Source organism: Symphalangus syndactylus, chromosome 1, assembly GCF_028878055.3.
Source record: "Symphalangus syndactylus isolate Jambi chromosome 1, NHGRI_mSymSyn1-v2.1_pri, whole genome shotgun sequence".
Taxonomy (NCBI): Eukaryota; Metazoa; Chordata; class Mammalia; order Primates; family Hylobatidae; genus Symphalangus; species Symphalangus syndactylus.
The window spans coordinates 29728956-29751783 of record NC_072423.2 but is presented as its reverse complement, the minus strand read 5'-3'; the positions used below and the strand labels follow the sequence as shown (position 1 = coordinate 29751783).

At 35.0% G+C, this 22828-nt stretch overlaps 1 protein-coding gene across 5 annotated transcripts in view; it reads left to right on the top strand.

Moving 5' to 3' along the window:
- The window catches only part of WDR7 (WD repeat domain 7), a 371052-nt gene that overhangs the window by 152247 nt on the left and 195977 nt on the right, over positions 1-22828 (top strand). For all 5 annotated transcript variants that reach the window (XM_055298166.2, XM_055298151.2, XM_063641394.1 and 2 more), the window contains one exon: positions 9799-9912. In XM_055298166.2, coding sequence (XP_055154141.1) covers positions 9799-9912 — 114 coding nt within the window. The remainder of the gene's footprint in view (positions 1-9798; positions 9913-22828) is intronic.

Here is a 22828-nt window from a genome sequence, read left to right as displayed (position 1 = left end):
GACCAATTGGATGGTTTCTGCCAACACTGAGGGCAGATCTTCCTCACCTAGTCCACTCAGACTCTCACATTAATCGTCTCTGGAAACACTCTCACAGGCACACCCTAAGTAATGCTTTGGGTTGGGTTCTAGATGTTGCTTAGTCCAGTTAAATTGATACCAAAATTAAGTCCACAAGTCTACCGCTTGTCAGGCTGTTGCCCATCTGCACCTCCTTAAACCCATTTAATTTCCAAGTGAAGACAATAAAAAGGTAATACTTCCTAAAAGGATGTAGCTAACATGATGTAGCTATCCTGCATACAACCAAAAAGCGTACTGATTACTTCCCCAGAATCGGGCTTTCAGGATTTCAGAATTTGGGATTTTACTCTTATGGGATTATGATTTTGGGGATTTCAGACTCTAGAGATTTTCATCATGTGGAGTTTTAGACTGTAGAGATTTTGATCTTTAGGAATTTCCATCTTTCGAGATTTCAACATTTAGGATTATGGCGTTCGGGATTGTGTCTTTGGAGATTATGGTTGACACCACATTAAACTCTTTGCCTTCATCATTGTCTTTAACAACTGCTTCTGGCTGTACCCAAAACTGAATTCCTGAACTATTCTGATGACCAGAAAGAGAAATCATAAGATTTTTTTTTTTGCTTATCCCCAAATCTCAGATATTGAAGTTTTTATTTACTTTCATTGCATAGTCACTTGCCCTAGCAACCTTGTAATTATATTTACCAATGATTCTACTTCATTTTCCGTACTGGAACCAGGAGTCTGTTTTAAAGAATGAAAATTTCTTTCTTGCTCCAAATTTTCTGTTAGTACCCTGTTTCTCATTGCCTTTGGGACTCTAGCCTCAAATGTTTCATTAACCTCATTGCCTACCTCTTCTCACACTTTTTAGGCTCCTGCTACCCGCTTCTGTAGATACACCAGGGACTTTTAGCATACCCTTTCTTCCTGGAATTTTCTTCACCTAGTGTCATTTCGTTGTGAATTCTTATACATGTTTCAAGACCCAACTCAAATATTTCCTTCTTGTGAAATTGTCTTTGACATGTATTTCTTCCTTTTCCCATCCTAAGAAGAGCTGATTTTTCTCCATATGTAAACTATTTTCACTTATTCATTGATAAATCTGTATTTTCATTATGGCTATTAGATTCTCTAGTGTAAAGTCCTTGTGTTTCCCTACCTTCATTTTTATTTCCTTTGCCTAGTATAACTATCATTCAAAAAAGCCAAATGAATACATTTTTCCTCCTGCCTTCCCCATGCTCAGAGAACAGCCCTACCATTCTGTATGTTTTATCTGAAAACTACTCTTGATTTTCTCTCCATTAAATACTGTCTTAAAAAATATATAGATCAGTGATTTTCAGACTTTTAAAAAAGCGGTATCCTTTCTTCAAATGAAAACTTCTGTAAAACATACAGGCATGTGTGTACATGCATGCATGCATACACACAACCACATAGAGGTAAGGATGGGGAAGGTAGAGGTCTCCCTTCTGGCACTTCTGAGGAACTACTAGGGCTCCCAGTAGCACGGTTTTAACATCATTGGCCTCATTGCCACCTTCATTAATCGAGTCCCTCCAAGTCATTCTTTACATTTCTACAGGAGAGCCCTTTCTAAACACAAATAAAATTAAGGTATTTTCCATGCTTAAATTTATTTAATGACTTCCTCAGTTTACATGTACACTTTTTGGAAGCTAAGGGTATGTCTTTGTACTTCTGTGTCTCTAATCTCTGGTATAGGGCTTGTTGCATAATAGCCTGGAGGCTCCTTGAGTGTTTAATATAATGAGGGAACATTGCGCAGTTATTAAACCTATTGCATGGTTACATTTACCATTTTAATGGCTTTGCTTTACTTATACTGGCAATGCCAGCCTCTCTGTTACTCAGATCTATCCCATCCTTCAGGCTCAATACACATCTTAACATCCCCTTTTTAGAGCCATCAACTTCAGCAGCCTTCATCAGTTTCCCTTTGATTTCCAAAGCAGCTTGCTGTTATTATAAATAACAACAGGTGTAATGTACTGTATGTAGTGAGTGCACTGTTTTTGTCACCACTTGATGATGTAACCTCTGCCTAGGTGATGTTAGCCAAAAAAAAAAGAAAAAAAAAAAAATTCATGAAGGATTTTAAAGGTACCTTCTTATCTAAAAGAACATACTTTAGCACAGTTCTGAGATACGTAATTCTGCTTATAGTTTGAGTTTCTAAATCAGCCAAAGGTTATAATGTTAAGCTTATGCTTTAGTACAGTTCTGTATCAAAACAGTTTTTTCTTTGTTTCATAACAGTTTATAGGTTGAACAACATAATCTTTGGTTTGTGTCTTTTGAAACCAAAATTGGTGTTGTCAGCTCATATCCTGCAAATCTCACAGAAAGTTTTGAAGAAATACATGCAATAATTAGAAGCATCAGGCTTGATTTTTTAAATGATGGATCAATTTTTAGTTCTTTTTGGGAAAGAGAAATAATAAAGCTTTATGCTGTCATATTAATATTCCCTTGATATAGTATACTTTCTGTTTTCTATTTTACTTACATATTTTTCAGTAAATGTTTCCCTTTTGTTGCTTTCAGAATTGCTAATAATTACATTTTATATGAGAGCAGTTTTCTAAAAAAAAATAAAAGTACTAGTTAGGAAAAAATGTATTTCATTTCTTCAGAAACGAAGATTAAAACTCATGTTACCAAATAATTCTTATATTGTTATTTGAGCTTGAAGACATTCTGCTTATTTTAAATTATATTTTTATTTCTCTACTTTGTAGCCTTTAATAAACTAACTTTATTGTTTTTGATAAATTGAAGTGGTCTTTATTCAGAATAAGGGATAAATACCCTCACTGTTCCTTACAGAAAGGCTTTTCTGCAAGACATCTATACTGTTAATTTCATATTTTTGATGTTATTGCAGAAGGAAAAGTGGATACTGTGTCTTTAATGGAAAGCAAAAGGTTATCTTTCTATGGCCTTTGTGTGTATGTGCTGATGTGGATGTAGGCAGCCAGACAGGCAATGTGTGCAGAGAGACTAGGGAACCGACTGTGGATCGATAGAAGTGGTGTGAAGTGAATTAATGTGAGGCAGGCTGTCTGTCTGTCATAAGGATTGTGGGGAATGTGGGGCAGTGTTGGTCAGTCACTGCAGAGATCTGCTTCCAATAAATTCAAGCCTTCTGCCTGAAAAGAAACTGTAGATACTCACATACTCCCTTATTGTTAAATTTTACTTCATTCACAGTAAATGTTCATATCAAATTATTGCCTCCGGTGTACTTTAATTGGACCACTGGAAAACCACAGTTGTGAGGAACTGATGAAATAAAAATATCTGCTATTCTTTTGGATCTATTTTTCAATCTCAGTGGAAATCTATATTACTGAGAATGAGAAATAGAATTTTTGTTAATATTTATAAATATCCTTCTCCATTCTTAGTCCTAGCAGTGTTTATCACTACCATCTAATCTTCAATAAAAAAATAAAACTGTAATGAACTGAAGTGGGTTTATATTTCCATATTGGTTAAAAGTGCTGGTTTTTCCATGTTACTATATTAAAAAATCAGTATTTTGTTCTCATATTTCATGTTAATCACATGACACTGTAGTCTTGTGAGTTCATATTGTTTATTATTACTCAGATATTGTTAGCCAGTTGGAAAAAAATTCATAAAGGTAATTTACAAGCTTATGAAAGATAATTTTTAGAATACTATACCCAATTTTACTGGTGGGGCTAGTTGAGTGTAGTTTAATTCCTTTGATTTTGAAGACCGCATATCCATATTTACATTTTAAAAAACTTCTAAAGTGGCTTAAAAAATATTGCATAAAATTGGAAAGTTTTATGTATATAGATTTTTCACAATGAAGAGTTAGCTAAGCGTTTAGAAATCTAGATGGCATGAGGATCTCATAGTCTTTCTTGTCCTCTAATTCTCACTTCTGCTACTAGCTACAACCTTCCCACCTCCCTTTTACTGTTGTGTCCAAACTTACTCATACCGGCTTGCTGCCCCACTCCATTCCCCCTCTGCCCCCATTTTCCTCCTGATTCATGGTATAAAACTTGTTTATTGAGAACTGTTGTTTGGTATAATGTACATTGGTTTTTTATTTTGTGAAATCTGGATTTGGAGACTCACTGGTTTTTTACCTGCCTCATGTCTTTCTGTTAATTGTATTTCTTTTTTATTATATCTCTTTACTCTCCTTATTTCCTTATTATTCTTTTTATCATATCTCTTTCCCCCAAGTACCCTTACTGTTATTTTCTAGTATATTTAAATAACGCAATTTGTGCCATGAGATAGAAAGTATTCCATTCTGTTCAAGTTGTATTTGTTGAACCTTTATGAGATTTTCATTACTGTCAAATATTTCGGAAATACTCAGAAAGTAAGTAAACCTTAGCTTGTGTGGTGTAATTTGACAAATAAGCTCACTTATGTCAAGTACAAAAGAATATACCAAAATATCACCATATAATTAATTGACAATATTTATAACTTTGATATACAAAATACCGTGAAATTTCCATAAATATATTTTCCTAGTGGACTTTTATTCTTTTTGCAAGGATATTTCATTTTCTTTGATAGTGGATAGTACACAAAGGTTAAGCTTTTTGTAGCAGGGAGAACTAAAACTATTTTTTCTAGTCTCTGTGTTTTGTTGAAAATAGCATTGTATTCTGGCATAATCTTCAATTCTCTTTTGTGACAGTGATGTAGTACCTTCTATTGTATCATTTTTTTAACAAGCTAAGTTTTTGGAAGTATATATATATGTATAGTAAAATGCACACTTTTAAACATATTGTTCTATGAGTTTTAAACACATGTAAATAGTCATGGTATAGATTATTTTCACTATTCTAAAAATTTTGCTTTATCTCTTTATAGTCAATCCTTTTGTCACACTCCTAACCCCTGACAACCACTGATTTCATTTTTGTTTTGCCTTTTACAGAAAGTCTACTGTTATCTCGATCCATTAACATAAGGTCCTGATAGAACTAAATAAGGTAGAAAGTAGAAATAGCCAGGTTTATGCCTGGGAATTTTTAAAAATATTATTCCTTCCTTCTTTTGCAGATAATGACTACCTTGCTTAGAAGTATTAAATAATGGTTTTTAATAATCTACCATAACGATATGGCTGAAAACTTCAAAAGTTAAAAGCACCCATCAGATTTTCCTTAAAGCAAATGGTTAAAATTAGTTTTAAATGAGCTTTGCCATTTGGATTTGAGAGTTGAGTGTGGTAATTGGGGCTGTCCATTCTCAGTTTCTCCTACCCCTTTACTGCCTCACAAAAAGGTTAGAAATCGTAAGTAGTCTGTTGTTATCACAGTGCCCTGTATTATGGGAGTTAAGGATATTTTGCTGATCTTTAAAAAATGAAATATATATATAATTTTGAAGTAATTCAATCACTTCTTACTGATTGGGAACAAAATAATACAGAAATTTTGACTGAGGATTAATATAGTTACAAATATTGTCAACATAAATAATATAGTTTAATTTTTAAAAATTTTAAGTAGAAAATAATGCCTTTCTGAAACAAAATATTTGTGTCAAATTTTGCTTTCCTATTGTATAAATGTTCTATGTGACTCTTTTCCTCCCTTTTTTCTTCAGCTATATGGCAGAAAAAAGTATCAAAAGAGTACACTGAGGTGGCATGGATACCTTGGTTGATCTGGAATGTTAGAAAACCAAACTTTTAGAAATTCAGCTTTATTGACACACAATGCACTTAATATTAAATTCAACCTTGAAAGTGTACAATTCAGTGGATTTTTAGCTGATTTAGAGTTGTACAAGCATCTCCACAATCAACTTCAGGACAGTTTCAAACACCCCAAAGTGAAACCTCAGCCCCATTAGCATTACTCCATGTTCTGTCCACCTACCTCAGCCCTAGGCCAATCTACACATTTACTTTCTGTCTCCATAGATTTGCTTCTTCTAGACATTTAGTGTAAATGGAATCATATGGCATGTAATGTTTTACTTATTAGTTTCGATAATTCCTCTGTATTTCCCTGTAGACAATCATTTTATCTTTGAGTGGGGTGTATTAGTCAGAGTTCTCCAGAGAAACAGAACCAAAAGAATAGATGGAGAGACAGAGAGAAGAGAGCGCGAGAGAGAGAAAAGGGGACTTACTAGGGGAATTGGCTCATGCAATTGGCTCATGCAATTACAAAGGCTGGTATGTCTCAGGATAGGCCATCTGTAAGTGGGAGACCCAGCCAAGCTGTTGGTGGGGCTCAGTTTAAGTCTAAAATCCTCAGAATCAGGGAAGCCAAGGGTGTAATTCTCAGTCCATGGCCAAAGCCCTGAGAGCCCACAGGGTTGCTGGGTGTTAAGTCCTGGAGTCCAAAGGCTAGAGAACCTGAAGTTCTGATGTCCAAGGGCAGAAGAAAAAGGATGTCCTAGCTCCAGGAGTGAGAATTTGCTTTTTCTCTGCTCTTTTGTTCAACCACAGCCCCCAGATAATTGAATGGTGTCTGCCCACATTGAGTGCCGATTTTTCCCACTCAGTACACTGACACACGCCAGTCTCCTCAGGAAACACCGTCACACACATACCCATAGGTAATACTTTACCCGCTCTCTAGGTATCCCTTAATCCAATCAAGTCGACACTTAAAATTAACCATCACATAGGGCAATTACGTCGTTCTTTCTAAACTGTTTGTATGTGTGTGTATTTTCTTGCTTTATGGCATTGGGTAGAACTTCCAATGATATGTTAAGTAAGAGTGGTGAGTGTGACTATCTTTGCCATATTCCTGATCATAGGGCAAAAGCGTTCAGACTTTCACCATTAAGTGTAATGTTAGTTGTAGGCTTTTAGTAGATGCTCTTTATCAAGTTCCTCTGTATTCTTATTTTCTTAGAGGTTTTTTTAAAAAAAAAAAAAATCACGGATGTTGAATTTTGTCAAATGACTGATATGATCAGGAATTCTTTTTTTTCTTCCTCTTCAGCCTGTTAATGTTTTGGATATTATTGATCCATTTTGGCCAGTTGAACCCCTTTCATACTGGGAATAAACCCTACTTGGTCATGGTATATAATTATTTTTATATGTTGCTTATCCTATTTGCTTTTATTTTTGTTATGAATTCTTGAGACTATCTTTATGAGAGATACTGGTCTGTAGTTTTCTTTTCTTTGTATTTTTTTTTTTTTCTGGCAAGGATTTTATAGCCCTTACTAAGTTTTGGAAAGCATCAATCAAAGAACCAGTTTTAGCACAACTCCCTGGTCTTTCAGCCTCAGTTACTTTGAGATGTACATGTTTGTTCCTTAAGCTCCGTTCCAAAATACTGAATCCCCTTGGTTGAATAGTTAACTGGCACAGCACATGAACTCTATGGAATGTTTGGTAGTATTTATAATCAGTATTGTGTGATTCTGTGATTTCTCAAGGTTAGGCTGTGATGTTCTGTGACACCTTCCACCCTGTCCCCGGGAGCTTAGTACCTGGAAAGACTTGGTGGTAAATTGATATTGAAGTTTGAAATCAAAAGACCTATGTCTCAATTCTGGTTCCTGAATTTAGTAGCCATATTATGTTGAACAATTACTTAGCCTCTCTGATTAAATGAGTTAAATGTAAATGGATCCATAAACTTGTTACTACCTAAATGCCAGCTTTATTTTCATTGATCCCTTAATTTTATAGGAAATGAAAATACTAATGCTGATTGTTACTATCCAAACTATTTCTTAATATTTTTTCAATGTTTCTCTGATCATTTTAAAAATTATCAAGTTCTAAGCAAGAAATGGAGACTCAGATATTTCAAAGATTTATATATTGATTTAATATGAAATAATGATTTTTGATTTTTTATTTGAGCAATATCCATTTAGGAATGTGATGTTTACCTTCTCATCTCCTCTTTGTGATTATTTTACTAATAGCTATCTTTAATAAAGTAATATTATTTTTCTAGTACATCCCCTCCTTTATGTTAAAATTGATCATATAAATCTAACAATAAAAGTGCTTCTGTGAGTTAAACATTGAGTACACATGGACACAAAGAAGGGAACAACAGACACTGGTAGGATGGTAAGGATTGAAAAACTACCTTTGGGGCCAGGCGTGGTGGCTCACGCTTGTAATCCCAGCACTTTGGGAGGCCGAGGCGGGCGGATCACGAGGTCAGAAGATCGAGACCACGGTGAAACCCCGTCTCTACTAAAAATACAAAAAAAATTAGCTGGGCGTGGTGGCGGGCGCCTGTAGTCCCAGCTACTGGGAGAGGCTGAGGCAGGAGAATGGTGTGAACCCGGGAGGCGGAGCTTGCAGTGAACCGAGATTGCGCCACTGCATCCAGCCTGGGCGACAGAGCGAGACTCTGTCTCAAAAAAAAACAAACAAACAAAAAAAACCTACCTCTTGGGTACTATGCTTATTACCTGGGTAATGAAATAATTTGTACACTAAACCCCCATGACATGCAATTTACCTATATAGCAAACCTGCACATGTACCCCTGAACCTAAAATAAGTTAAAAATTAAAAAAAAATGCTTCTGCAAAGTGGTGGCTTTGTCGTTTTTTATTCATCAGGGATCATTCTTTAGCATGATTATTATTATTTAAAGCAACTCTGAATAAGTAGTGGTACCAAAATGGTGTGTTTTAGTCCTCAAGTTTAAATCCTTAGAGCTTGGAACTGCCTACTGGTAGGTCCATTTCTGGATCTGTTATGGTGGTTTGTGACTAAGGTTCTTCCTCTTTTGATGCCTTTGGTTAACCGGAGGTAGCAAGGCTGAATTTCACATAAACGTTTAAGTTAATACCACTTGGAAGAAAAGAAGTCCTTGAACTAAAGAAGTGTTTGGTCTTTAAAATATTTAAGTGGATTCTATGTAGGCAGTTATTGATATCCTTTTAAGATGATTTGGTTAGAAAATTTAACTCCTAGAGTAGCTTCTAATGGGGAGATTTGTATATTATCATGATTGAGAAATACCTTTTGATAACCATGTGAAAAATATCGATGCACCCTAGTATCTGTTGCGAAATTGAGAAATAATGTGACAGATGCAAGATGACAACAAATATGTATCATCAAAGATGAAATGATAGGTATGTAAGGAAAAGACATTTGTGTGAGCTGGCAAATTCTCAGGCGATTTACAGAATGGAAGCTTTTGGCTTCTGAACTTCTTTGCCCGTCTGCTTTCAGTTAGGTTCTTTCATTGTGATAATTATGTGACCTTATATCGAATTCCTTCATAGAGGGAGATGTTATACTTTTTTTGGGTAGTGTGTTTCAGGTCCGTTACTTAGCCCCAGGGCACAAATACGTCTCCTGTCTTCATCTTTCCTCCCAACTCCCAAGTTATAAACAAACTAACATTAAAAGGAAGTAAACTTTTGAAACAATCTACTTTCCTCTTTGTTGAATAATTGTCAAAATCAGCCAAAGTAACTGTAGCAAAAACGTTGAAAGGAATCAAGTAAAAAATATAATACTTCAGCATCCTGTTTCTGTTTTTCCCAGATCTTGGTTAAAAGTAAATATAGTACATACCCATGTACATATATACATACAAATAAATAGAGCACACGTGAATGTTTTATTCATTGATTTGTGTCTCTAATTTTGGTGAACATATATATTTTTTAATGTATTGCATTTGTCCATTAAATAAATTAAAAATCTTCAAAATTTCCGTTTGCCTTACTTTTCATTTTTTAAAATGAAGCCTTGTATTTGTTTTAGCTGGAGTCACATCAGAAGCCATGCAGACTATCACCACGGCTCCTGATGCCTCAGGGCCTGAAGCAAAAGTCCAGGAGGAAGAGCATGACCTTGTTGATGATGACATCACCACTGGTAAGCACAGACATCTTTAACATCTGATTGGAGCTTTGTTTGATATTGCAAAATATTTTCTAGGTTATTTGTGGTGAGATTAAGTATTTCAATGGAAAGGATGGAAACTTGTACCGATGGTGTGTTTAGTTTTATGAAACTGTTTAGTGTCCTCTTTGATCTTGAGGTGAAAAGAAGTGGAACTGTTTCTTTGGTCTAGGTTTGCTCATTGTAGCTCTAACAATAAACCTGCTAGCTGTGCACTTGTTTTTTGGAGACCTTTTAATTCAGAGTCTGCGACCACTGCTAAAGCCTTGGAATGTATAGAGGAATATACTTATTAAGTTTTGAAAGATTTTGCAACTATCAGGTAAACTAAAGAATGCTAAAATTTAATCACAATATATACAATATAAGCTGTATAGGAAGACTTACTCTTTATACCCATACTGTAGAAGTGAATGCTGCTTTTTAATTGTCGGGCCACTGAACATTCTTATCTGTATTACCTTTCACATAAAGTGAAATTTAGGTGAAAAACATAAAGCAAATTTTGGGAAACTCACTATAAATGTTTAGCCTATCTTTTTATACTCTTAAGCCAGTTTCAATTACTGGATCTCCAAATACATTCAGCTCAATTTCTTTGAATGCACAGAGGATAAAAATAACCTAGTATAAATACTTACATTGGTATTAAGAATAATAAGCTTTTGTTTTGGGTGTGGATGGTTAAAATTTAAAATTTGATCATTAAATGTATAATTGTTGTGAAGCAACAAATATTAATTTAATAGTAAAAAATATTAATTTACTAGTAATCAATATTTTAGAAAGAAGTATGCCCAGAAAATATTAATTTAATGGTAATCAGTAATTTAGAAAGAAGCATGCCCAGAAAATAACAGAAAACTTTTAACAAAAATTAAAGGGAGGGCCAGACACGGTGGCTCACACCTGTAATCCCAGCACTTTGGGAGGCCGAGGTGGGCAGATCACCTGAGGTCAGGAGTTTGAGACCAGCCTGGCCAACATGGCGAAATCCCGTCTCTACTAAAAATACAAAAATTAGCCAGGTGCGGTGGTGGGCGCCTGTAATTCCAGCTACTCGGGAGGCTGAGGCAGGAGAATCACTTGACCCGGGAGGTGGAGGTTGCAGTGAGCCGAGATTGTGCCACTGCACTCCAGCCTTGGCAACAGAGTGAGCTCTGTCTCAAAAAAAAAAAAAAAAAAAAAAAAAACATTAAAAGGAGAAAAGAAAGGGGAGGTTTCTTCTTTCCGTCCCACCCTCCATGATAGGTAGGTTACTGTTACATGGGAAGAAAAAAGTTTAAGATCTCCCTTGAAAATTTACAAAGTGTATATTTAAATACCTATAGCCTTGTGCCACTGCTGCCTAATGTTGCCAAAGTTGGGGAACATCTGATTTTCAATAAAAATGAGATGATGATGGTGGCTATTACTTTTAAATTCTTTTTAATGTGTAAATTCATTGATGAAAAATATTATCCAACCTAAATATGAACGATTTCAGGAACTTCTAATTTTTCTGATAGTCATTTAGCACTTTACAATTATAGAATTTGTTTCAGTAACTGCTAAAGAAAATCTATTTGCAGATTTTTTTTTTTTTTTTTGAGATGGAGTCTTGCTTTGTCGCCCAGGTTGGGGTGCAGTGGCGTGATCTCGGCTCACTGCAACCTCCACTCCCAGGTTCAAGCAATTCTCCTGCCTCAACCTCTCAAGCAGCTGTAACTACAGGTGCACACCACCATGCCCAGCTAATTTTTGTATTTTTAGTAGAAACGGAGTTTCACCATATTGGCCAGGCTGGTCTCAAATTCCTGACCTTGTGATCCACCTGCCTTGGTCTCCCAAAGTGCTGGGATTACAGGCATGAGCCACTGCACCTGGCCTATCTGCAGATTTTTAAGCCAGTCCGTGTTTGTTCAGTTTTCACTGCTTTTCATACTGTTATATGTATGTTTTTTGTTATATTTTAATTCCCTGTAAAGTTTAAAGGCCTTCTAATCTATAAAACGTAGTTGTTTAAGTCATAGCAAAAATAAATTTGCCTTTGCAATAGTAGAATAACTCAATTTGCATTCTGGAATAAAAGCTGAATTTTTGAGCAGTCAAGTAAGCATTATTAAATCAGTACATTGAAATTTTGAATTATGCACTACCAAAGTCATGAGATAGCATTATAGTATATGATTTTTAAATTTTATTGTTAGCAAAATCAAGAAACTAAGAATGCAAATCTAATTTGAAGAGTCTATTAATGCTACATACACTATATTTTAATCTGTAACTTTGGTTAAACATATGTGACAAATGGCTTTTATCAGTTGATTTATTCATTTCTTCTCATGGGTACTAGAGGCAAGAATGTTCAATATCCGAAGAACTTAAATAACTAAAAAAATGGCTTCCTTACCATGTTGTCAAAGCAACTAGCATGTTGCAGCCTGTAGATCGTTCGGGTTACCTTTAAGTTGCGTGACTTGATTAAGCTGTGGTATAGATTTTTGTGAGGGTTTAGAAGAAAACCGTATTTCTTTTCATTGACTAGAATCCTATATAAATTGCATTCTGAAAAATATGGTAGATGCATTGAGAGAAATCTGATTCAAGCACAATAATCTTGTTTTGGGGTAACTAGTGTTGTAGAGAGCCAGTACTACAAAAGGGAAAGCTGGGCAGTGCAGCCATTCAGATGATTTTCCCAGTTATTTTAGAGGAATTGTTCTAATATTTCTTCATAAAATAAGTAGTAATTATATCATGACAGGTATTTGCCTGCACTTTCAGGGAATTCTTATTTGAAAGCTATAGTTAGGCTAACGTGTATAGTTGTATTACTTTTATTATTGTAGTAATCTGGATCTTAATTTCTAGAAACAGTCTGAGGAAGATAACAACTAAAATATGAGGTATAATATAATGCTTTCACTAAAGGCAGAATACTTCTTGAAATTTTTCTTTTGGGTACAAATGGGTTAGGTATGAATGCTGTCTTATGACAGTTGAATCTGAGCCTAGTAGCCTTTGTTAGCATTTGCCTTATCAAAGTAAAGAAACATGGATTAAGCTGTACAAGTGTTGGCTATGATCAATTGGAACTAATTAAATTTATTTGAAATGACGAATCTTAACTGGAAGAGAACAGCTGGAAAGACTAGGAGGAAAAAAATTGGGTCTTGATTGATACAATTTAAATCTTCACTCTGTCATTTAAAAAATATGCTGCAGCTTCTTTCTCTATCTCTCTTTTTAAAGCTAATATCTATTGATCGGCTCTACAGAGTTATGCCAGTGTGCCTTGGTCAACACACATACTCAGTTTTACTTAGCATTCTGTCTTGAGGTTTATCAATTTCTTTCCTTTAACCATATGTTTTAAATTATATATCATAGACATATTAGCCATCTTAGTGGATTAATGTTGTTTTATGTAGAAAAATATTAAAACCTATTTCACATTTTCATATTGTACAATATGCATGGGAAATGTACTTTTCAATGACGTTGCTTTAGGATTTATAAAACTCTGTATATTTAGAATCTGTTTTAACTGCTTAATAGAATTTAAAACAAAACAATAGTGTTGATTCTAGATTATAATTTGAGTCCCAAGAATAGTACTGTATACCTGTGTGTTTGCTTTTATATGTATACTTTTATTTCCAGTATTATCACTTAATTGCTATGTAGATATGTAACTGACATTTATAAATAACACTTTCCTATTTATACTATGTTATTAATAGGTCATAATTATACTAATGGAGTAAATCTCGCTAAAGCTGACATACATAGAAGAAATTTTGGATTGATCATAATCTGCTTTTCTTAACTGAGACCTTCCTGTGACTTAGTTAATTGTATGTGTCTTTTATCGTGGTACAGTATAGCATTCTGATTGAGGGTGAAGTGATACACCCTCTAAATACTGCATCTAAAAACAACCTCACCTTAATTGCAGGCTTAACAGAATTTTGGAAGGGTTTCATTCACAAACCTGCGTGTATGCCTTTAAGAAAGTCCCTATATTCTTCTGAGGGTCATAGTTTGGTGTCTTACCTCTTGTTCAATACAGCAAGGACACAAACTGACCAAAAACAATGATAAAGGGTCAAGAGTCACTGACATTGTCAAAAAAAAAAAAAAAAAAAAAAAAAAAAAAACCACCTTGATACTAGATCAGCAGCACTGTTGACAGATTCAACTACAAAAGCAACAATGATATATGGATTCCAATGGGTGGATCGACTGTACTTATTTTACTTTTTGATACATTTTTTGTTAAATTATAATTAGCTACATTTTGATTACTCATTCAGGGGCAAATCTATATCTTCCCATTACTCATTAGTAGATGCAGAGAATAATGTATTTTGCTATTCCTGTGTATTTAGTGCTGACAGAACCTACGTGTGTCTGTATCCCTCCTCCCCCTGCCCTCAGTTACGTTCTACAGGCATATATTTTAAATCTAATTCTTTACAGCTCTGTATTTTACTGATTTAAAGTTTTAAGTTTCTGAGAAGATGTCCTGTCTTATGGTAAATTGATGTAAGTTTTCTATAAATGTGCTTTTGTTTTTCTTGGATTGTAGAATCAAATTTTTTTTGTAGGTATAATCTTAGAGACTAGCTTATGTTCTCCTTTTACAATCAAATAAATTAATATCATTCTTTCTTTAAAAACTTACATGATTGATACCCAGTGTCCCAAAACATGTTATTTGACCTTTCATTCAGAAAAGTCTATATAACATGAATGAAAATGAAAAGATCTAGTAATGATGAAAAGTAATATTATATAGTATCATTAATAGTATGTAGTAATCCTCTCAGTAGTCATCTACTCATTCAATCAGTAAATATTTTTGAGCACTTTAGTGCCAGACACTGTTTAGGATATGCCATTGAATAAAATAGGCAATCACACTTGTCCTTGTGGAGCTTACATTTTCGTGGAGGGAGGCAGACAATAATAATAAGAAGTAAATATACAGTGTATTAGAAGATGAGAGCTGCCATGGAAAGAAGAAAAAATAGAGAAGGGTAAGAGAAGTTAAAAGTTATATCACTTGACAACTTTCTTTTATCAAGCACATTACACATGAGCCTTATGAAATTACTTTGAAGTAGATACTAATATATTTCCAGATATGTAGTTGAGGAAACAAGCTTAGAGAGAGAACTTTTACAGGGTCACATATGTACCAAGTAATAGATCTGGGATTAAAATGAGTCCTACCTGATTCCAAAGCTGATGTGTGGTCTTAAGCCCTACTCTGCACTGCCTCACATTCTCAAAGTAACTCATTAAACTTTGGAAGATTTTCATTTTCTTTTGAAATATGAGATAATGTCACAGTTTACCTTGATTGTTTATGATAAGAGGTAGTTACTTTGCTGGATATCTAATCTCATCATTATTCCCCCTGCATACCCCTCCTTTTTTTTTTTTTTTTTTTGACATGTGGTCTCTTGCCTAGGCTAGTCTCAAACTCTTGGGTTTGGCTGGGCATGAATAGTGGCTCACACCCATAATCCCAGCACTTTGGAGAGCTAAGGCAGGAGGATTGCTTGAGGCCAGGTGTTTGAGACCATCCTACACAATAGGGAGACACCCTATCTCTACAAAAAAAAATTAAAAGTTAGCTAGGTGTGGTGGTGTGCACCTGTGGTCCCAGCTACGTGGGAGGCTGAGCTGGGAGGGTTACTTGAGCTCAGGAAGTCAAGGCTGCAGTGAACCATGTTCGACCACTGCACTCCCAACTGGGTGACAGAGCAAGACTCTGTCTAATAAAAACAAAGGAAAAACTGGGCTCACACTATCTTCTCTCCTCAAACTCCTGAGTAGCTGGTACTACAGGTGTGCTACTGTGTCCATCTAGTCTCATTATTTAAAATGCAAATTTGTTATTCTAAATTTAGACCAAGAGATTATCTCTTTTAGGAAAAAAATCACCACATATTCGTTCTTTAAATTTTCAAACATTATTTAGGACTGTTGTAACATAATAATATAAATAGAAGTATTTTCATTACTAAATGGTCAGTTTATTGCATACATGTAAATGTTCATTGTTGTGTCCAGCTTTTTGAAGTCATCAGTATAAAACTAATACATTAATATGTGTTTATACACTAAAGTCAACATCTCTACTATTTTAAAATAGAGCTGAAAAAGACGTCTAGTCTGAGACTAAATATTGATTTGTGCATTTACTTACTAAAGGTCCTATTCATAAGATGTTTTTACATTTGTTCTGAATGAAAGATAGGAAATTTACCCTGTTAAAGTACAGATAAGCTCCAAAGAACAAAATACGGCATATTATGTATTCAGAAACCAGACGTTCTTTCCTAGCCAGGAGTCAGAGGCTGTATAATTTGTAAACTAGAATAAGAGACTTCCACCTGCACCCTCTGCCTTTCTCATTCTTTAACTTATATTTAACAGCCTAAAAAGTAGTTTAGATGTAGGTGAATTTTAAGTCACTTCTTCTAAATTATCACTACCCTTGCTTTTGACTTCAGAATGTTAGCTACTACAAAATATATGAGTTTACTATATTAAGGCTCTTAGTAATTATAAATTACTAAAGCTATGGTTTTTTTTACTCTGCAGTTTTCATGAAAACAGATATTAAGAAAAACAAAAGTGTAAATTTCATAGTTTTCTGAGTGAACTATGTCATTTCAAATAATTTACCTTTTTGTCCTTTTTTAAAAAAAATCTAGGAGAAGAAAACATATATGAAAATATTTCTTTCTTGTTTAGTGTTTAATGCTCAGCTTTAGTTTGTGTTGAAGGACAAGTAGAATGTTTCTAAATACAGTATTTGAGAAAGTTTTTGACATGAATATTAAAATACAGAAAAAAATGATGCTGTATAAAACTGAGATACACTTTCTTTTCTCATATTTTCTCTCTGAGTGATTTGCTTTTTCCGTTCTTTGGTAACTACCACTTGTATGTTAATGACTGTCAATCAAATCTGTATCTCCAACCTAGCCTTCTCTTTTCAATATCAGATTCATATGTCCTCCTGCCTGAATGTCCTGTAGATACCTGAATACCAAGTGCAAAAGGAGCTATAGGCCAGTTCGGTGGCTCGTGCCTGTAATCCCAGCACTTTGGGAGGCCGAGGCCAGCGGATCACCGGAGGTCAGGAGTTCGAGACCAGCCTGGCCAACATATAGTATAAACCCATCTCTACTAAAAAATACAAAAATTACTTGTATTCATAGTGGTGGCAGGTGCCTTTAATCCCAGCGACTTAGGAAGATGAGGCAGGAGAATAGCTTGAACCCAGGAGGCGGAGGTTGCAGTGAGCTGAGATCGTGTCACTGCGCTCCAGACTGGGCGACAGAGCAAGACTCCGTCTCTCAAACAAACAAACAAAAAACGAAAAAGGAGCTATATTTTCCTAAGCCTCATCTTATTTCATATGTTTACCTCAGTTAAAGGCACATCACTAATGGTACCGTTAATTACCTGATATCTCAAACTTGAAGCCCAAGGATAATCCTGGCTTTCTCACTTTTTAACAATGTCCACATACAGTTGGTATAAGTTCTTGTAAAATGTGCCTCTTAAATATCTCTCAGTGGTTTTTGTCTTCTCTATTTCCACAGAGAATACCTAGATCCAGCCTTGCATTTTTTCTTCTTCAGATTATCGTTGCATTTTCCTGCAACCATCTCCCTGTCTTCATTCTCTTGTTCTCATCCAGATCATGTCTTCCATGACCCTGAGAGTTTAAGAAGCCAGTTCATCATCCTTCACCCTCATTAACAGCTACTTAATGACTTCCCATTGAATATAGCTCCAAATCTAAATACCTTCGCAAGCTATCTAGGGTTCTTCAAGGGCTGACTTGTATCTCTGATGTCATCAGCTAAAGCGGTACTTAACTTTGTTCCCCAGAGTACCCTGCTATTTTGTGATTCATACTTTGCATGTGCCCCTCCATCTGGCTGGCATGCTCTTAACTCTCACATATGGGACGAAATTCCAAGAATTCCCCTCAAATTCAGCTTGAGTGTCATCATCTTCATGAATCCTATCTGGACCTTTCTTATATAATATCTCCTTGTTCATTGTACACACTTCTGCTCTTGCAGCTTAATAATATGTAGCAATAATGACATCTGTAATTTTGTTAAGTGATCATTTCACTTGCCCTTCCTGAGTCATGTGGGCATGTGACTTTTACCTTCTTGTATATCTAGCACTAGAACAGCTGGTACATAGCATCTTCTCAATAAATGTTTATTGAATGAATGGTTGAATTAATGAATCCATAAGGTTACTCATATTTCAAGCAGTACTCCTTATACACTGTGTATTTAAATTCATTTGCTATATCCTTCCTATGCTTACATAGTTTATATCTCCTTAACCTCTCTGCCCACCTTCTTAGTGGCTATTTAAATGGCTCAAAAAATCTTGGTAACACATTAGTGAGGTGATGTAGGCTTATTTGTAGATAAATTATCTCTTGATATTATGAAAATGAGACTGGGAACACATCTAAGAACATAATTAGCTCTACCGAGTTAGTCACTATTGTTTCTGTTTAAAAGTTTATCTTTTTCTCTTGGAAAATAATATGTGTTCAAAGTTAGGAGAAGGATGTGATACATAGATTTAAATAAGAAAAGATAGGAGAAAAAAAACCTGGAACAAATGTGCTTTGTAACTTCTCTTAACGAGCAGGTGGAAGTTGGGATGTGCTATTGGAATTGCACAAGCAGAGAACTAGACCTGATAGAATTCTCAGAAAATCCCCTTTCTGTGGTCTGCCTTGGCCTTTGCAGGTTTGGTAGACAGTGGAGATGTACTTGTGGATGATGGTTCCAGTTTCTTCAAAGTCTGGGAATCCCTATTTGGTTGCTGCCTCTTCAGTCACCCTTTTCTTCCTTGCTCTGGTAACTGTGCCTCCTCATTTCTAGGATGGATTCTGTCAGCAAAAGCCAGAGTCTTTAATCAACTGTTGCCTTGGCACCAAATCTTTTGTAATACTATTTTCCAATAAGGGCACTTTTATTTTTTGTGTGTGCATGTAAAGATTGTTTGCATGTAATATTTTTGCAAGGGATTTGGGCAAATAAATAGTAATTAACACCATCTTCGCATACTTATGTGAAAGAACACATTGCAAAATCAAGAACTTAAAGTAATAACTATCTCAGTGACTTAGCAGCATTTATTGAGTACCTAATATGTGTCAGAGTGGCTCTGTGCTCTTTTAAATCCTCACACTGTTCATGTGATGCCTTCATTATCGCTTCCGTTTTACAGGAGAAGAAAATGAGGCACAGAATGGTAAAGTTACGTGCCACATAAAAGCCACAGATAGGAAATGACAAAGTCAGGATTTGAAGCTGGGCTATTGCTTCTAGATCTTGTGCTTTTAAATTTAAGTAATTTTTTAAAAATCAAGTCATTTATAAACCCTACAAGAGAAAAAATAAACACATGTATTATGACTTGTCATTTTCTTTTTGTGTTATATAGAAATTTCTATTTTAATTTTTAATATAGCTTAACTTTTTATGTAGTACAAGGAAATGTTTGAAATGTGAAGAAAATACTTCCTGCTTTCTTAAAAGAGAAACATAGAAATTCAGCATATGAAGATAATTTTATGTATTGTCTAGATAAACTAGAATTTCTACTTCATGTTCATATAAAACCACACATAAATACGCCAACACATAAACAGTATTAGATCAGAAAGCCTTAAGTTTTGAGTTTCGCCTTAACTATTATATATTTCTTTTGCTAAATTTAGACCAAACAGGAAAAAAGCAGAAATACTTACTTGGATAATAATGTAGATGCTGCATCGGGGTTGGGGGAGGGCAGGTGGGTGGCAGAGGGAAGCCATCCCTGTGAGTGAATAACCTTCAGGATGAACTTAAAGTTTAGCCTTTTGTGAGCTGTGTAATAATACCTCATGGATAAGAATGAATTGCATTATATTGTGGCACACTATTATATATCTGTATATTACATGAATTGCCCTTATAATTGATATCAAACCCATATGACCAAAAGTTGTAATTCACAAAAGTAATGACAACAATGTCTCATAATTCACAGACTCTATGTCATACCTGTGAATGATTGCTTTTACTGTGCAAACCATGTTAAAGGGGAAAAACAGGTTTTAAAATGGATGTCAGGTTCTGAAGACTCCTTCTTCCTGATACTTCATAGTCATTTTTAATACACAAAAAGATAATTAAATTTACTAACATCTGTGAGTTTCCCCATGATTTCTTGGTTTAAAGTCACTTGCAAATGTAAAAGCTTTTGCTCTTAATTTGAAGTTTTAAATTACAAATGAAAGGTAATATTTAATATTTGAAGTGAAGATAGCCATAAACCTGAATGTATTTTCTCCTCACGTAACATACCAGAAAGAGGAGTCCTCACTCATAGGTAGGATAAATACTGAGAGTATTTTCTCATCTTTTTTGTTATAACTATTTATCCTAAATAAAGATGGATGAATTAAATCCAGTGTGAAAGGATTCAGGGAATCGGAACCAGCTACTCTTTGTTTACCATTTCTGTAAATGTATTTTTTCAGTGTGGTTAGTACCACTGAAAAGGAGTATAAGGCATATTCAATTTTATTCAATAAAACATGAATAAGTGCCTTATGTCTTCTATCAGCACATTCTATGGAGAATTTAATAAAGCAAGCCTCTAGATGAGAAGGTGATGATCAAATTTTAGATATGTCTGCATGCAAGTGCACAGATGACATATATGTGCATATTCTCTGTAGCTGGGAGAATTCAGGGTACTGGGCTTAGTTAAGGGTAGGAGTTATGTAAGAGGTAAGCCTGCGCTTATTGCAGAGGTGGAGAGACATGGGAAAAGCTTCCAAGCTCAAGCTGTTAGTTTACAGACTTAGAAATAATTAGCTGTGGAGGGAGTGAGAAGAAGAATGGCCTTGCCCAGAGTGGACAGACTATAAGGACAGCTTCCTTACTTGTTCATTGTATGCCCTTATTTGAGTTACTTGACTATGCTAAGCCTCTATTTTCTCACCTGGAATATGAGGCTAATAAGGTTATTATGAGACAGATGAATGGCTACAGAAAATGTGGGACATAATCACAATGGAGCAATGGAGTACTATTCAGCCACGAAAAAGAATGAGACCAGTCATTTACAACAACCTAGGTGGAACTGGAGATCATTCTGTTAAGTGAAATAAGGCAGGCACAGAAAGACAAACATTGCCTGTTCTCATTTATGGGATCTAAAAATCAAAGCAATTGAACTCATGGACATAGAGAGTAGAAGGAGGGTAGAGAGCCTACCAGAGGCTGGGAAGGGTAGTGGGGGTTGGGGGAGGGGTGGTTAATGGGTACAAAAATAGTTAGACAGAATGAATAAGACCTATTATTTGATAGAACAACAGGGTGACTATAGTCAAAATAATTTAGTTGTACATTTAAAGATAACCAAAAGAGTGTAATTGGATTGTTTATAACATGGAGGATAAATGCTTGAGAAGATGGATATCCCATTTCCCATGATGTGATTATTACACATTGTATGCCTGTATCGGAATATCTCATGTACCCCATAAATATATGCGCCTACTATATACCCACAAAAATGAAAAATTTTTTTTAAAAAAGCAAAAAACAAAAAAGATTGTCTTGAGGATTGAATGAGATGATGCATGGAATGTTTTTAGCAGAAGAACTGGAGCATAGTAAGTGCTCAATAAATATGATAGGCTTCTTGCCTCGTTTCCATTCTCATTACCACCATCATCCTTAGGTGATTTGCTTTAATAACGTAAATGGTTGATGACTAATATCATTTATAAATCAGTTTTGAGTGACTTAGTGGTGTTTATTCTAGGTAGTTTGACTATCCTTCACAAGGATATAAACTTGCTAGAAACATTTATACTTTACAGATCAAGAAATAAGCCATATCCAAACTACCACTTCAAATTTTCACAAATTTATAAAAATTGGCTCATGAAATATTGATAAATTATATTTTCTTAAACACTTTTATATTGATTTCTTTTATCACATTTATTGTCTGAGTTGAATTTGACCATAAAGGTGAATTATTTGACGAAACAGACATACTGCAGCTTTAAAAGAAAAAGTAGAAAAAGTAGCTGAGGAAGAGTTAATTTGCATATGCATAGGTGAGTTCAGCTAGTGGTGAAGTGAGGGGTAAAAAGGAGATAATGGAGACAAGCTTTCCGAATGTTCTGATGTGGCCATTTAGTTGACAGTCATTACTAGACTTTAGAAAACATGTTTGAAAAATAATAGGCAAGATGGATATGGTCCATGGAGAAAGATAACTTAAAATATTAAATATTAATTAAAATATTTTTTAAAACCTGAAGGTTAAAAGAGGATCTTCACCATACTATCATTAAATAGTCTTGCCGAGAAAGAAAAAAGGGAAACGTTTAATATAACTCTCATACTTGCAAAGGATGGTTTCTCATCAGCTCAGTTTTTAAGAGGGTGTGTTCAAAAACAGAGCAAGGTATACCACACCAAAATATCTACTAAATGTGAGAGTAGAATATAGACAGGTTTAGAAATGCAGGTTATCAAAAAATATGCCTCCTATGTCTTAAGAACTGGTGGAGGATGTGTGCCTCCAAAATTGAGAAAGTAAACCAAGAAAGAGGAAGCTGAGGATCTAGTGATCCAGATAATCTTTATATAACCCTTTATATAACCCTTGTAAAACCTGTCTTGCCCTTTGACCCCCATCTCATTGTTTTAGGCAACATCTCTTAGGAACGTGCTGCTCAGGGCTGAGCACAGTGGCTCACATAGGAGGATAGCTTCAGACTAGGGGTTCAAGATTAGCCCGCGGCAACATAGTGAAACTTCATCTCTCC